Source organism: Cetorhinus maximus, chromosome 2 (assembly GCF_964194155.1).
Source record: "Cetorhinus maximus chromosome 2, sCetMax3.hap1.1, whole genome shotgun sequence".
NCBI classification, from domain to species: domain Eukaryota; kingdom Metazoa; phylum Chordata; class Chondrichthyes; order Lamniformes; family Cetorhinidae; genus Cetorhinus; species Cetorhinus maximus.
This window is the reverse complement of record NC_135880.1, coordinates 21,101,727-21,119,242: the sequence shown is the minus strand read 5'-3', so window position 1 is coordinate 21,119,242 and position 17,516 is coordinate 21,101,727. Positions and strand designations below refer to the sequence as shown.

At 46.0% G+C, this 17,516-nt stretch overlaps 1 protein-coding gene across 2 annotated transcripts in view; it reads left to right on the top strand.

Moving 5' to 3' along the window:
* The first annotated feature begins 15,429 nt into the window (after nt 1-15,429).
* The window catches only part of LOC144692606 (proteolipid protein DM beta), a 294,676-nt gene continuing 292,589 nt past the window's right edge, over nt 15,430-17,516 (top strand). For both annotated transcript variants that reach the window (XR_013579354.1, XM_078561639.1), the window contains exon 1: nt 15,430-15,867. Coding sequence is in view for 1 of the 2 variants with exons in the window: in XM_078561639.1 (XP_078417765.1) it covers nt 15,831-15,867 (37 nt within the window). In the remaining variant the exon portion in view is untranslated. The remainder of the gene's footprint in view (nt 15,868-17,516) is intronic.

Below are 17,516 nucleotides of genomic sequence, written 5' to 3'. Positions count from 1 at the left end.
AACACAGTGAAAACCCCTGACAGATTACACAGTGCAGACACAACACATTGACAGACCTAACAGATCATACAGTGCAAATAGAACACAGTGAAAACCCCTAACAGGTCAAACAGTGCAGACACAGCACAGTGAAATCACCTAACAGATCACATAGTAAAGAAACAACACAGTGATTACCCCTAACAGATTACACAGTGCAGACACAACACAGTAGAAACCGCTAACAGATTATGCAGTGCATAGAGATCGCAATGAAACACCTAACAGATCACAAAGTGCAAATACAACACAGTGAAAACCTCTAACAAATCACACAGTGCAGACACAACAGAGTGAAACCCCTAACCGATCACACAGTGCAAATACAGCACTGTGAAAACCTCTAACAGATCACACAGTGGAGACATAAAACCGGAAAAACCCTAACAGATCACACAGTGCAGACACAGCACAGTGAAATCACCTAATAAATCACACAGTAAAGAAACAACACAGTGATTACCCCTAACAGATTACACAGTGCAGACACAACACAGTGAAAACTGCTAACAGATTATGCAGTGCATAGATATAAGCAGTGAAACGTCTAACAGATCACACCGTGCAAATATAACACAGTGAAAACCTCTAACAAATCACACAGTGCAGACACAACACAGTGAAATCCCCTAACAGATCACCCAGTGCAAACACAAAACAGTGAAAACTGCTAAAAGATTACACAGTGCAAACACAACTCAATGAAAATCCCTAACAGATCACACAGTGCAAATACAACACAGTGAAAATCCTACAGATCACACAGTGCAAATACAATACAGTGAAAACCCCTAACAGAGCACACAGTGCAAATTCAACAGCAAAAACCACTGACAGATCACACAGTGCAAATACAACACAGCGAAAATCCTACAGATCACACAGTGCAAACATAACACAGTGAAACCCCTAACAGATCATACAGTGCACATACAACACAGTGATAACCCCTAACAGATCACACAGTGCAAATTCAACACAGTGAAAACCCCTAACAGATCACACAGTGCAAATTCTACACAGTGAACACCCCTGACAGTTAACACAGTGTGGACACAAGAGAGTGAAATCCCTAACAGATCACACTGTGGTAACACACCACAGTGAAAACCTCCAACAGATCACACACTGCAGACACACCAGAGTGAAAACCCGAACAGATCACACAGTGCAGACACAACACAGTGAAAACCCCTAACAGATCACACAGTGCAAATTCTACACAGTGAAAACCCCTAACAGATCACACAGTGCAGACACAACACAGTGAAAACCCCTAACAGATCACACAGTGCAAACACAACACAGTGAAAATCCCTAACCGATCACACAGTGCAAATTCAACACCATGAAAACCCCTAACAGATCACGCAGTACAAACACAACACAGTGAGAACACCTAACAGATCACACAGTGCTGACACAACACAGTGAAATCCACTAACGGATCACGCAGTGAAGACACAACACAGTGACAACCCCTAACAGATCCCACAGTGTAGACAACACCCCTAATAGATTATGCAGTGCTGACATAACACAGCGGACTAAAAATTGGAAAAGGCCTGCTAGCAGGAGCTGGAATCACATAGTGCGATTATCTCACACACAATGGAATTGATGTAGGCAGCACGCAAACTTCCTGCTCTCTGCTCATCTCCAGGATTGTATCATGCAGCCCATGGGTAAGTGTGCTTGTTGAGCAGTGGCACACTTAGACAGGACTCCCAGAATCAGGTGAGGCTAGTGCCAATTAAATCTAGCCTGCACCTTTTAAAGAAGAGATGCATCCTAGCTGTAGCAGGGTGAAAGTGGCTGTGAAAGTCTTTCTGAATGGGAAGAATGCTGAATAATGGAACAGCAGGCCAGAGATTGGGCTTCCAGGTTCTCAGTTGCAGCACTGAAGGCTTTAGTGCAGGAGTGTAAAGGTCATCTTTCTGGAGGGCCAAGAGACCCTCTGGACAGAGAATGGAAGCAGAAAGCTGAAAATTAACAAACGGGCTTTTCACTAAATACCCAGAAAACTCAGGTTCTCTTTCAACCAGCTCCCACAGCACAACATCTCCCCCCAACAATTGAGATCAAAGGCGAGACCCTAGAAAATATGTACCATTTCCCACATCTTTGGAGCCTCTTCTCAATGAAAGCAGACGTAGATGTTGAAATTCATCATTACCTCCAATGTGTCAGCTCAGTCTTTGGCCAACTAAGGAAAAGAGCATTTGAGGATCGGGATTTCAAATCCAAGAATATGGCCATTGTTTACCAGGCAGCAGCGATCCCCACGCTCCTATTGGCTTTGGAGACTTGGACAATTCACCTCTGAGCATTACTACCAGCCGTACCTTTGCAAGATCCCCCAAATCAAGCGGCAAGGAAGGTGGTTCAACAGCAGCGTCTTCTCCCAAGCCCACTTGCCCAGGATTGAGTCACTAATCACTCAAAACCAGCGTTGCTGGGCTGGAACATACACCTCACACCAGACTCCCAAAGCGACTGCTCTGCTCAGAACTCAGTCATAGCTGGAAACTCCCAAGAGGACAACAAATGCACTTTAACAAGGCATCCCTGAAAAGGAAAAGTATTCCCGCCAACTCCCTGGCTTGTGACTGATCAAATTGAGAAGGTTCATTTGGGAAGATACCCAACATATCGGGAGATTTCATCGGGAAAACGCAGGAGTGAAGCCGAGGCGTTGGAGACAGTGCACAAAACCCCCCCAACAATTCATCCACCTGGCCCTCCAAACACTGCTCACCCCGCATGATCATGCATTGGGCTTATCAGTCACTTCAGAAGTCATCGAACCGGAGTGGAAGCAAGTTATCCTCAATCCCGAGGGACTGACTTAGAAGGAGAAAAAGAGAGGTGAATGCCAGGAATATGACCCTACAGACTTAGATAAAGTGCCAGAGAAAGTTCAGTGGCTGAACAAGAGTGATCAAGGATGCACCTTCAAATGGCACATTACCCCTCCCACACTGTTCAGTGCACCATACCCCCATCACTCACCCAGCAACAATTTCTAGCAATTAGGACTCATGCCTAATATTTATCTCTTCACCTCACCCTCACACATGTCCCACTGAGGCAAGCCCACAACCACATATCGCAGCTTCCACATACTGCCAGCTATTTAGCTATAACAGGCATATCAACCTAACACATTGCAACATGCTCATTGAAGTTCTTATCTCTTTTTGCAGAACAAGCTAGCACACAGCAAGACACGGCAGCACAGTACTAATGGGGCACAGGCACAACTCGCCCTTGGAAGATACAGTGTTATTGGTGCAGCCATCCCTGAGGCTATTGCAAACAGCATCGCTGAAGCCATCCAGAGTGATGGCATGTTCTGGTTTTATGCACTTTCCCAAATGCCCTTCACCCCCGGCCTGCAAGCTCTTATGAAGTACAAGCTGCAGATGATGTGCACGTGGATGTCTTGCTTTCTGCTCCAACCTCCTTCCCTCACCCCAACCCTCCCCTTCTGCATTCATGCCTTCAGATGCCCAGGACCTGTTGTCTGGCCAGAAAGTGATACCTGAGGGTGAAGGACGAGAGGAAGGGAGCACCACTGAGGGAGAAACACCATCACTTGACCTGACACTTGTAGGTACCAGCTCAGACACTGGCACTGCACAAACCTTTGAGGGTAGCACAGAGCCAGGATTTGCATGAAATGAGGAGAATTCTTAGACAGAGACGAGGAGAAATTGTTTCTCTCGGAGGGTAGTGAGCCTTTGGAACTCTCTTCCTCACAAGGCAGTAGAAGCAGTACTCCCTTCCCGAGGGGAGGCGGGAATGCGGAGTTGAGATTACAATCAGGTCAGCCATGATCTTATTAAATGGCAAAGTAGGCTTAAGGGGCTGAGTAGCTCCTGCTCCTAATTCGTGTGTTCTTATGGATGAATCACCAGGCACGAGTGGGCAGACAGACCAAGGAGAAAGGATAGCACGTGTGTCAGCTCCCTGGAGGGTCAGGTTACAGATGAATTCTGCTGGAGAGGACTCAGATGAGGACTTTGATGCGCCAAAGCATAGTAAAAGGTTGAGGTGGGTGCACCAAAAAGCTTGGTGCATTGACACTCCTATCACAGAGCTTCTTGTTACTGTCAAGGATCATGGAGGAGTCCTGCTCCAACATGGCACAGGACTTTATGCAGAGCCTGGAGCTCATTCTTTCCAACGTGTAAGTGGTGGCCACGCCCATGAAAACACTTGCGGATCCAGCTGTGATGTAGCACCTGATGGCTGAGATCCAACAAGCAGAGGTCTCATGACCTCAGTCTCAGCTTCCATTGCAGCACATGCAGAAGCTTTGCGGTGTCTAAGCGCTGTAGTTGAAGCTCAGACCGAGGTCATGTGATCTCTGCTTATTGTCACAAGAGCTCAGCTTGGGCCACCCAGGCTCAGGATTGCTGCCATCGTGGCTGTGAATACCAGTGCTCAGCGTGGCATGCATGTTCTCAGGGAGGTGCAGCAACCTGGATTGCTGAAGTGCTGCCCCAGGGAAATGGCAGTGGCTCAGTGGAGCATGAATCTGCTGTCCTCTCTCTGCCACACTGCCCTCGCTGTTCAATAAGCCAACCCAGACTGTTACCACCCATGCCGAGGTGGTACGGCCCAATGCTGGACCATCAGGGCCCAGGGGTGCTCAAGGGCATCCTGCAAAAATCACCTGCAGTCGCCCTGAAAGTTAGCAGTCAGGTACCAGCCACACTGCAGCCACTGGGGTAGCACTGTGTAGGAGCACTAGGACAGGCAAAGGCACCTACAAGACAGGGACGAAAGGAAAGCACAAGGGTGAAAAGTAGAAAAATTGAATGGAGTACTGGAGGCTGAGAGGAGACTTGATAGAAGTTATCAAAATAATGATGGGCCTGGACAGAGTAGATACAAAGAAACTCTTCCTGCTCGTAAACAGACCGAGAGCCAGAGGGCACAGTTTTAAAGTGTTTTGCAAAAGAAGCAAATGCGAGGTGAGAAAAAACTTTTTCACACAGCGAGTAATTAGGGTTTGGAATGCACTGCCTGGAAGTGTGGTGAAGGGAGGTGAAGGAATTCGAGAGGGCATTGGATAATCATCTAAAAAGAAACAATGTGCAAGGTTACGGGGAAAAGGCAGGAGATTGGAACTAAGTTATAATGCTCAGAGAGCTGGTGCAGACACAATGGGACAAATGACCTCCTTCTACACCGTAACAATTCTGTGGTTCTGTAATTCTGTGGTACATTGTTGGACAAAGTTGTGGAAGAATATTTTGAGCTGGCCTTTATTTCCAGATTGTGGTGAGCAGGAGCCTCTGTGGTCTGTCACAGGGGATGGAAAGGCAGGGATGCCTGCACCAATGGTGTTCTGGGACTGCATTCAAGGAAACCAGGGTCTGATGAGATGCATATGGACAGCCCATCCGGAGCGACTATGTCCTGGATGCCTCTTCCCTTTGTCCTCCTCTTGTGGTGGGCCCCAAAGGCCTCATGGCAAAGGCTGCACATCTGTCATGGCCAGGCTGTGGAGGACGCAGAAAACCATCATGAATTGGGAGACACGTCCTGGAGGGTTCCTCCTCTGAGCGCTCAAGGCAGTGTAACCGTGGTCTCAAGATGCCACTGCTCTGCTCCTCAGCACTCCAATCTGCGGCATACCTGCCATCATGGGAGCACTGTCCACATGTGCTCAGGTAGCGGAGGGAAACCTTTAGCCACGTGTAGACCTGATAGTCTTTGCTGTGAGCAGCCAACCTCTCAATGCGATAGCTTGAAGTTTGTGGGAATGGCAGAGTGGTGCTGGATGAAATCATCATAACTGCTGCCAGGATGGTTGACCTTCATTGCGAGTGGGATGGAGTATAAAAGTAGGGAAGTCTTGCTACAAATGCACAGAACATTAGTGAGACTACACCTAGAGTAATGCATACAGTTTTGGTTTTCTTATTTAAGGAGGAATGTGCTGACATTGGAGGCAGTTCAGAGAATGTTTACTAGATTGATTCCTGGGATGAAGGGGTTTTTCTCATGAGGAAAGGTTGAGGAGGTTGGGTCTATACTTATTGGAGTTTAGAAGAATGTGAGATTCTCTTATTGAAACATATAGGATTCCGAGGAGGTTTGATAAGGTACAAGCTGAGAGGATGTTTTCTCTCTTGGAGGAATCTGGAACTCAGGGTACAGTTTCGAAATAAAGGGTCTGCCATTTAAGATGGAGATGAAGAGGAAATTTTTCTCACAGATGGTCATTCATCTCTGGAGTTCTCACCACCAAATAAGCTCTGGAGGCTGGGTAATTGAATATATTCAGGGCTGAGTTAGACAGATTGTTTTTATCTACAAGGGAGTCAAGGGCTATGAGGGATAGGCAGAAAAGTGGAGTTGAAACCATGATCTTATTGTACGGTGAAGCAGACTCAAAAGGCCAGCTACTCCTGCTCCTATTTCTTGTGTTCTGGTTCAGCAACATGGTAGTCATTGTGTGGTCACACACCAACTGCCCGTTCAGAGAGTGGAACCCTTTTCAGTTCTGGTAAATCTCTTCAGTGAGATGTGACAGCTGCAGAGCTATGTGCATGCAGTTGTTGGCTCCCTGCACCATTGGGAATCCATCCCATTGGCCCTGACAAAGCCATGTGCACACTCATCCCATTTCTGTCTATTTAGCGGGAGGGTGAGGGAGTAGCCTTTCCTTGTGTACAGGACCTCTGTGACCTTCCTGATGCAGTGATACATGGAGAACTGAGAAATGTTTAAAACTGTTTAAAGTTTGAAACAGCGAGAGGAGAGCAGGGATTTTCACAGTTTAAAACAGCGAGAGAAGAGCTGGGAGTTTTACAGTTTAAAACAACAAGAGGAGAGCCAGAATTTTCACAGTTTAAAATAGGGAGAGGAGAGCCACGAGTTTGTTTAAAACCGTGAGAGGAGAGCCCGAATTTTTACAGTTTAAAACAGCGAGAGGAGAGCAGGGATTTTCAGTTTAAAACAGTGAGAGGAGAGCAGGGATTTTTACAATTTAAAACAGCGAGAGAAGAGCAAGGATTTTCACAGCTTAAAACAGCGAGAGGAGAATAGGGATTTTCACAGTTTAAAACAGGGAGAGGAGAGCCAGGAGTTTGTTTAAAACCGTGAGAGGAGAGCCAGGATTTTTACAGTTTAAAACAGTGAGAGGAGAGCCAGGAGCACACAGAGAGCAGACCTGTGTGAGAGGGGCAGATGCGGCAGGAGGTAAAAACCAGTGGCAAAGAGCCCCTTCAACCTGTTTCTACCTGTCAATGCCAAAGTGTGACATCACAGGAAAACAGGTAGGTGATTAGTGGATATCCCTTCTGTGTCTCTTTTGATTGGCCAAGTGGTTTAATTCAGGAGACGTTGTTACAGCTGAAATTCACTTTTAAAATACTTAACATCCAAATTAATTAATTAAATAGAATAGAGATGGCTGGGAGGCAATGTGTTGCAGCTGTAGTACGTGGGATCTGGTGAATGCCGCTTCGATCCATGATGACCACATCTGTATTGGCTGCTTGAGGAATTTTGGCCCAGAGTTGATGAGCTGGAGTCCGAGCTGCGGACATTGCAACACATCAGGGAGGGGGAGGCTTACCTGGACACTGTGTTTCAAGAGGCAGTCACACCCCTTAGATTAATTACATCAAATTTGGTCCATTGTCAGGGACAGGAGGGTGTGACTGTGAGTGAGGCAGGTATGGGGATCCAGAATTTAGCTTTGGAGGAGCCTCAGCCAGTGTCCTTATCCAATAGGTACGAGGTTCTTGCTCCCGGTGTGGACGAGGGCACAGGCTGCAGGGAGGGTGAACGAACTGACCACAGCACCATGGTACAGAGTGCCATTCAAGTGGGGGAAGAAAAGAGAAGTGTAGTAGTAATAGGGGATAGCATAGTTAGGGAAATAGATACAGTTCTCTACAGCAAAGATAGAGGGCCCTGAAAGCTGTGTTGCCTATCTGGTGCCAAGATTAAGGACTACTCTTCTGGGCTGGAGAGGAAATTGGAGTGGGAGGGGAAGGATCCAGTTGTCGTGGTCCACGCAGGTACCAATGACATAGTTAAGACTAGGAAAGAAATTCTGCTAAGGGACTATGAGCAGCTTGTGGCTAAATTATAAAGCAGGACCACAAAAGTAATCATCTCCTGAATACTACCTGAGCCACGTGCAAATTGGCATAGAGTAAATAAGATTAGAGGTGTAAATGCATGGCTCAAAGATTGGTGTGGAAGAAATGGGTTCTGATTCATGGGGCACTGGCACCAGTACTGGGGAAGGAGAGAGCTGTTCCACTGGGACGGGCTTCATTTGCACCATGCTGGGACCAGTGTCCTGGCAAATCATATAACTAGGGTTGTAGATAGAACTTTAAACTAATTAGTGTGGGGTGGGGTTCAATTGAAGGGAAGTTTTAAAAATCAACAAGAAACAAGAGAGCAGAGGTGCAGGGTAATGAAGAAGTGAACGATAATCAAAGTGTGACAGGAAGGGGCAGAACATATAAGCAGAAGAGTGCAACAGAAATTTGAACCAGAATGAGTAATAATGGTAATAAGTTGAAGCTTAAGGCCCTTTATCTGAATGCACGCAGCATTTGTAACAAGATAGATAAGTTGATGGCGCAAATAGAAAGAAATGGATATGACTTGATAGCTATTACAGAGACGTGGTTGCAGGGTGACCAAGACTGGGAACTCAATATTCAAGGGTATTCGACATTCCAGAAAAATAGGCAAAAAGGAAAAGCAGGTGGGGTAGCTTTGTTAATAAAGGAAGGTATCAATGCAGTGGTGAGTAGTGATATAGGTGCCATAGATCGTGATGTGGAATCAGTTTGGATGGAAATAAGGAATAGCAAAGGGAAGAAGTCACAGGTGGGAGTTGTCTATAGGTCTCTGAAGAGTTGCCTCACTGTAGGACAAAGTATAAATCAGGACATAATGGAGGCATGTAAGAAGGAAGGGCGGTAAAATTGTCACGGGTGATTTGAATCTGCATATTGACTGGACAAATCAGATTGACAGGGGTAACATGAAAGATGAATTTGTAGAGTGCAACAGTGATTGTTTCTTAGAGCAATATGTTGCGGAACCTACCCAGGAACAGGCTATTTTAGATCTAGTAATGTGTAATGAGGTAGGATTAATAAGAGACCTCGTAGTTAAGGAAGGTATTGGTCACAGGAGGTAGCGACCACAACATGGTAGAATTTCAAATTCAGTTTGAGGTTGAGCAACTCGGGTCTCAAACCAGTGATCCCAACTTAAATAAGGACAATTACAGAGGTACGAAGAAAGAGTTGTCTAAAGTGAGCTGGGGAAATAGACTAAGGGGAAGATCAGTGGATGAGCAGTGACAGACATTTAAGCAGATATTTCATAATGCTTAGCAAAAAATTTATGTGATGAAGGCAGCATGTGTCCAAGGGGGCGGTGCGGGTGGTGAGGAGCAGGCCTAGCAACTTTGTTTGAGTGATTGGCTGCAGCAGGGTGAGGAGGCACTGGAGGCCTGATTTGTCCCACTCTGGTTGGGGTGGGCCGTGCGCCAAGAGAGTCCATGTGCAATTTGCCCTAATCAATGCTCTTCTCTCTTTCTCAGGAGAAGAATGCGCAGAACACGATCGAGCGTGTGAGGACTGGAGGCGGCCAGGCACAGCTCTCCATACTAAGCCGCTTCGAGCAGGAGGCCCTTGAACTGGAGAGGCTTCATACACCCAGATCTACTGGTGTCGTTGAGGCTGGGGTGCCACGGCCAGGTATTTATACCCAACAGCGAGGTCAGCAGTGTCCTCCCAACAGCCATAGCACTGATGATTGTTAAATTAGTTATTGTTGCAACATTGCTGGACCATTGGTTATGGGAGGTTGAGCACATAATGAGCTGGGGGGACAGGGATGAACTTTGACATTGTCTCCACGTTAACTGATCCAATGTCCTTGTTCTTCCTTTCAGCATCAGCGGAGCAGGGCCGGGAGGAGGAGCAGCAGAGACCCCCTCTCACACCTGAGGGGCCTGAAGTCTCACCAGCATCATGCCATTTCTGCGAGGCAGGCACCAGCACAGATACTAGCACCTCGGTGGGAATTAGAACATCAGCTAGTGTCCCGGGGCACAGTGGAGAGGGCACTTCACAGTCGCTGGAGGAGCTGGCAGAGACAGAGAGTGCCCATGGCACCAGCAGTCAGAGGACTGCAGGGAATCAAGCACATGCTCAGTCGGTGCCTGATGATGTGCCTCTGGAGCCGTCTGCGATGTAGCAGATGCAGGGAGACACATGAGGCTATGCTTGTCATGGTCTCCGAGGTGGAGGAGTCTATGTGGACGCTCGCCGAAGCAATGAGCCACATGTCCAAACGCCAAGCATCCTCCATGGAGAGAGTGGTGACTCTCATGGAGACCCTACTCCAGGAGATCTGTCAGGGCTTCCTGGGGATGTGCTCTGACCAGCAAGTCCTCAAATCAGCATTGACCTCAGCTGGTCACTGCCGGTGTGGGAGGTGGTGTGGGTATCAAGCTTCCCAGCTCGGTGCCCATCCATCCACGGTGAGCAGGGAGGTCTGAAGCGACCTCACGTCGGCGCAGCAGCTGCCTGTCGTCTCTGCTGGCTCCTCTCAGGGCGCTCAGGATGAGGGTGGCAGCTCCTCCGCCCCTCTGCCAGTGACCGTTTCACCTGGTGAGGCTGCGACGACTGGAGAGATGCCAGCTGCAGGACAGGCAGATCCCTCCCAGGCGGGGCCGGCACAGGCCCCACAGGCCAGAGGACGACCGCCAAGGTCATCAAGGCCAACAGGACAACAGAGTCAGCAGGCTGTCTCAGATGCCACTCCCAGCGAGGTGTCAGCACCAAGACACAGCACCCGTAAATGCACCTTAGGCACACCACGGGTTTCTCACTGATGCTTTTGTGTTGGCCTGAGATGAGGTCCTTATGATTTCTTTTTCATTGTTAACACTATTGTTTTCTCTTTGTGAAAAGTTCTCCTTCTTCACAAATTAAATGCAGATGTGTGACCATGCCTGAGGGGGCCTTGTTTCTACTGCATGTATATGGTTGACAAAAGTGCAATGAGTGATTTGTGGACATTCAGCTTTATTTACAAGGCCCTTAATTAGTGCTGCTGACCTGGTAGATTTTGCACTTAGGTATCAAGTATCGAGGCGGCAGCCCAGGCTTGTCCTGGTGATCCATCTTTGTTGTGCTAGCTGAAGGTTCATTGGGTTAAAGCATCCCAGGTGTCCCTACCTCCCTGGAGTAGTCCCGGGACAGCGTCTACCCCCTCAGCATTTCCCTGTGCCCGCTCACCCGCGGAATCACCGCTGGACTCATCGTGTGCAGCCGCAGCCACTACATCGATGTCTTCATCATCCAAAGCACCCCCCACCTTTCCAGCGCAAGATTGTGGAGAGCGCAGCATGCAACCACTATCACCAACACACAATCTGGGGGGTACTGGAGTGCGCCCCCTGAGCGGTCCAGGCATCGGAAGCGCATCTTGAGAAGACCAATGGCTCTCTCCATCACAGCCCTTGTGGAGCCGTGGCTCCTATTGTACTGCTGCTCAGCTTCTGTTCTTGGATGGCGGAGAGGTGTCATGAGCCATCTTCTGAGGGGATAGCCCTTGTCACCCAGCAGCCATCCATTCAGCCAGGCTGGAGCACTGAAGAGTCCCGGCACCTGGGAGCATCTGAGGATGTAGGCGTTGTGGGAGCTGCCTGGGTACCTTGCACAGACTTGTAGAATCAGCATCCTGTGATCACACATTATCTGCATGTTCATGGAGTGGAAGCCCTTCCTGTTGACAAAGGCACTGGGTTCACCTGCAGGTGCCTTGATGGCCACATGTGTACAGTCTATAGCACCCTGGACGTAGGAGAAGCCAGCAATGGCTGCGAAGCCTCTGGCTTGCTGTACCTGACTTGTCTGGTCCCAACGGAAGTGGATGAAGGTCAATGCACACCTGAACAGGGCGTCTGTCACCTGCTTGACACAAGTGTGGACAGCTGATTGGGAGACACCCAAAGATCATCCACCAACCCCTGGAAGGAGCCAGAGGCACAGAAGTTGAGGGCAGCTGTGTCCTTTAGAGCCACTGGCATGGGGTGTCCACCCACACAGTTAGCGGAGATCTCAGGGCCTATCATCTGACAGATATAGTTGACTGTCTCCATTGAGAGACAGAGCCTCCTTCGGGACTGCACCTCAGACATATTGAGGTAGCTGCTTCGCCCCTGTAATTAAGGCGGCAAATGGAATTTTAACCTGTATTGTTAGGGGGTTGGAGTTTAAAAATAGGGAAGTCTTGTTACAACTGTACAGGTGAGGCCACACCTGGAGTACTGTGTACAGTTTTGGTCCCCGTATTTAAGAAAGGATATACTGGCTTTGGAGGCAGTTCAAAAGAGACTCACTAGGCTGATTCCTGGGATGAAGGGGTTGGCTTATTAAGAATGGCTAAACAGGTTAGGCCTTTATTCATTAGAGTTTAGAAGAATGAAGTGTAATCTTATTGAAATGTACAAGATTCTGAGGGGGCTTGACAGGGTGGATGTTGAGAAGATATTTCCACTAGTGGGGGAATCTTGAACTAGGGGACATAGTTACAGAATAAGGGGACACTCATTTAAAACTGAGATGCGAAGGAATTTTTTCTCTCAGAGGGTAGTGAATCTCTGGACTTCTCTACCCCAGAGAGTTGTGGAGGCTAGATCACTGAAAGTATTTAAAGAGGGTGTAGATAGATTTTTGAAATTTCAGGGAGTTGAGGGCTATGAGGAGCTGGCACAAAAGAGGAGTTGAGGCCTGGGGCAGATCAGCCGTGATCTTATTGAATGGCGGGACAGGCTTGAGGGGCCGAATGGCCTACTCTTGCTCCCATTTCTTATGTTCTTATGTTAGCAATGTTACCAGATCCAGCCTGCGTGGGTCCTTTGGCAAAGATATTGACTGCTCTTGGGAGCACCTCCTCACCGTGCTCTGTGGCTGCATGTCCAGTTTGAAGAGCTGGCATAGTTCAGTGACCGCCTCCTTGGTGAATCTTCGCCACCGCAGACACTGTTCCTGGAAGAGGTGGGGTGGGGGTAGGAGAATTACTGATGGGAGATCCTAGGTGAGCAAAGTCTTACGTTGAGAAACCTCCCCCTCCTCCATGGGTGAACAGTTTCTCCTCTCTACTGTCCCTGCTCCATCTGCCTGTCATGCTACAGCCTAAGTAGATCTGTAAATGTAGCACCCATGAATGTCAGTGGTCTTCCTTCTAAAGGTCCAGCACCACTCCCCACTGACTGAGAAAAAGAACTTGCGTCAACTCCTCCAACAACACGGTACCCAACACTTCTACTAATGCTGCTGCAACAAAAGAAAGCCAAAAGGACCTCAGCTGAAAGTTGCACGGGGATCTCTTGAAGAAGTGATAGTGGGGGTTACCTTGTGCAGCTGAATGCATGTTCAGCTGGGAGTGTTTAAGCCAGGGCATGAACAGAACGGCCAAGGTCCAAAATGGCAGCCAGAGTGCCAAATAAATGTTAGACGCTGACTGACATCACAATTTGCCCACTGTGCTTAGGCACACTCATCCCATTGCCTGCCTAAACAAGGGGCGCACCGTGCTGGAAGTCATTGGGAGCATTCTGCCCCAACATTTTTTCACTTGTCATCTCCCATAATGCCAAAACCAGCAGCACAATGGAGCCTAACTTAGCTGTCAGTGGGTGTCCCTGATAAGAGTGTGCAGTGCAGAAACAATCCAGGGAAAACCTTTTGACAGAATATGCAACACAGGCAGAACACACTGAAAGTACCAGAAAGAGTGTGTAGTGTGTTAAGATTTCTATAAATTTATTTTCATGTAATATAATTATATAATTTATCTAATTTATTTGTAAATATGTTTACATTTCAGGTTCCAAAATTGACCAAATTTCTCAACTTTTCAAATGCTGGAGAGGATCTTTCCAGTGGGACTTCCTGTTGAATTATTTAGATGTTGGCATTAGTTTGGACAAGCCATTATTTGTTGATTTGGATGTCTAATCAAGGTGATGGGAATGGGCTTTGCTGGTCTGCGCTGAACAGCAAAAATGCTAATCAGAATAGTTTATCTAAATTGACCTGTTTGACCTCTCATTTTGCTCACGCGCTATTAGTTCTAGGTTTGCACTCCTTCAACCTTAGATGTTCAAACGGGCTTCCCAAAGCCCAAACAGGCCTGACAGGGGGTGCAACCTGGAATGCAAAGTCAGAGCAATCAGTCCTTCTGTTATCCTTGTGTTATCCTGAAACTGTTGATGGGTTACCGTTCTAGTTTTGTTGCTGCACTCAAATAGAAACTTGTTTCTTGCAGCGATAGCGTGGCTGTCATTGTAGATGACACCAGTTTTTGGAAATGTTGTCGAAGTAGGGATAAAGATGTCGATCTTTGTAAAGGGTTGCCCGCATGGAAACATTTGAAATGGTTAACTGCAGCTATCTCTAACCATTAATAATAAACACTACTCTAAGTGCCCACATACTTTGCATGTAGCCTTTTTAACCTTGTGCTGTGAATTATACCAGGAACGTTTCAAACACACCCTCCCCCTGCAGTGGTGGCTTGATTATACTAAAAACAAAATGATCACTCTTTGCACTCAAAGTACTGATTCCATTCACAATCTATCACCTCGCTCCATTGGCGAAAGTGTAAAGTTGTTAATCTATTTCCAGATTGTACCATGTCATTTGCATTCGAAAGCAGACGGCAGAATGCTCCTCAAATGATTAGGCTCCCCATAGTGAAATTTGCATAATATATTTTCAAAACAACCCGCAGAGCTCTGGCAGTATCCATTTGATGTTGTGGGGCAAAATTCTATCCGTGTTCAAGTGGGTATTTAATAGAAGTGTAATCTAAACTACGTACCCATGTTATGGTGTTAAAATGCATCATTATAATATCCTAATCAGTGGGAATGTGCAGTATCTGTGCTTTTAACAAATGCTGCATCCACATGGGGTTACCCCTGACCTGACTGGCAATAGGCAATAGTTATTTAAATCCAGTGATGGTGTTGACAGACTGATGATGTTCAATTTAGAGAGGTTTGTGATCTTGTCAATGGAGATCCGGATTACTTGACACTAGCAGCGGATATCAAATTGCAAACAGATCAAGCTAATAGCTTATTACGTTTTCTACAAGTTTTGTGTTCAATTTTAGAAAAATGGGCATATAGACACACACACACACACACACACACAAACCCTGTGTTTCTCTGGGTAAGAATGATCAGCACAAAAGCCCTCAGGCAACTGGGCTTTCCCACTGTGGAAAGAGGGGGAGATGGGTTGGTGGTCTTTTCTAATGTTAATGGCACACCCCTTCCAGAAATGCTGTGTGCTGGAAAGCCTCCTCATCGACTAAGTCACCAAAATCCTGCACAAAACACAAATTGTTGAAATCATTTTGTTCGCGGGAGCAAATCATTCTGAAGAGGAAAGCACAATTCAAAGTTGTGCCTGAATTCAGCGGGTTCAGTCAGTTCAATACATGCTTACAGTGGTATACAATGGGCAGTATTCAGGAGAAAAATTGATAATCTTCACGGAAGAGTAATTTGAATGAAATTACACTTGACAAGCAATCTCGAGGCAAAGGAGGGGAGTGAGAGAGTAGGAGCCAAGCTCTGAGGACTTGCCCAAGCCACAGCTACAAGGAAGATCCAGAGGAAATTTCTTTTCCCTCTCTCTTCCTAAGCTCCTAATTGAAGCTTTTGTTTAATTCTGTGCAGCATCTCGGGCTGACAGCAGACAGCAATGGAAGAGAATATGGAAGAGGGGCAAACACAGAAAGGTACTGGTTAAAGCAAATACATTAAAAAGCTTTTTTTTTCCTGTTGCTCTTACTTGGCTAAGGTGCATGGTGAATGTGTAAGTTAATATGTGTTATTAGTTGGATGCTGTGATTTGGTTTATTCTGTGTTCCTTTCAAAAGCTGCTTAATATCTGTGAAATTACTGCAAATGTATCTATGTATCTATCTATCTGTATGTGTGGATATGTATGTATGTGAGTGCATACGTGTGTGTTTATGCATGCATGTGTCTTCATGTGCGCGCGTGTGTGTGTGTGTGTGTGTATGTTTGCATCTCTTTTTGCAGATTTATGACTGCAAGAATTCTGATTTAAAAATGATACAGAGTTGTTTGAAATATTTATGCTGTGTGGGTCTTATTTGGACTGTCCATGAGAATTGTCTTTGTTGGCTCTCATCTACTTCATGCTTTCTTGTGCCTGTCTGAGCACATCGTGAATTCAAATTCTAAATTCAAATGAAAATGAGTTATTATCAGCTTATTTGTTTGAAGTGACAGAGTGAATCTACGAAGTGAGATATTATATAATATTCATGATTTATGCACATAAGCGTGATATTTTAATTTATCCTTTGAAAAAAGTTTTCTCTAAATCTCTATATCACCTTTTCCATATCTTTTATTTCCCTCCAGTGATTATATTTTTCTGTACAGATCTGTGTCACCAGTTTGAAGGTCTGATTTGTTTAAATAAAGATAACATGTTGTGAAAACGCTGGGCCTCTTGAAAAGAAACAAAAGCATTTGGCAAAGGAATGCTTATTGTTTAATGAACATACTACACAAGAGCTTTATTCTGGGCACCAGAACCAGCCCCTTTATACTGTTGAATGCTGGCCGTCAATTAGCGATCTGTCTGCTTTTTTTCCCTTGCTCTGTGCACTGGATCTTGAGGTCTTTAGTCTAAATTTGGCATCCAACTTCTGTCTCCCTAATTGCTCATTTGCCTTGGGGTGAAGGACTGGCTGTACTCTGTCCTGTGTTCAGTGTAAGGCCTTGTTTAATGCATAAGATGAGATTGCAATAGGGAGCAGAATGATAACCTCAACATAGCTGCCATTTTGAGTCATGATACCTAATAATATGGCATGATATAAATGTTACAGTCACTTTATTTAATTATATATATATATATGTTTTACTTCCTATGATGCTGATTTTTATTATGCAATTGAATGTCCTGATCAATCAGTTACCCTGACACTGCCAGCAATTGCCATGCTCACTCATTAGAAGTGACCCATGAAAAAAAATAGCCTCGATGGAAACACATTTATTATCTTGACTTATGTTACTGTTCTATATCAACAGTGAATTTTAAAAACACAGCTGTCACCTCAACATATGTGCTTCAAATGACTTCATCTGGCACCTTCTAGGATTTAACATGGAGAAATGTTTGCACTGTTTACTGGTCAAAGGGAATTACATTCTATTTTTCTAAAAAAAATTGTAAGGATAAAGGAACAATATTATAAGAATTGAGGTTAATGGTTAATGGAATTTGAAGGAGCATCGATCACAAAACTGGAAGTCTCAAACCTGAAATTTATCAGCAGTAAGGGCTCTGATAAAAGAGGTTTTACTCCACCGTCAATAGGTGGTCTCCTATGGAAACTAGCGTTCG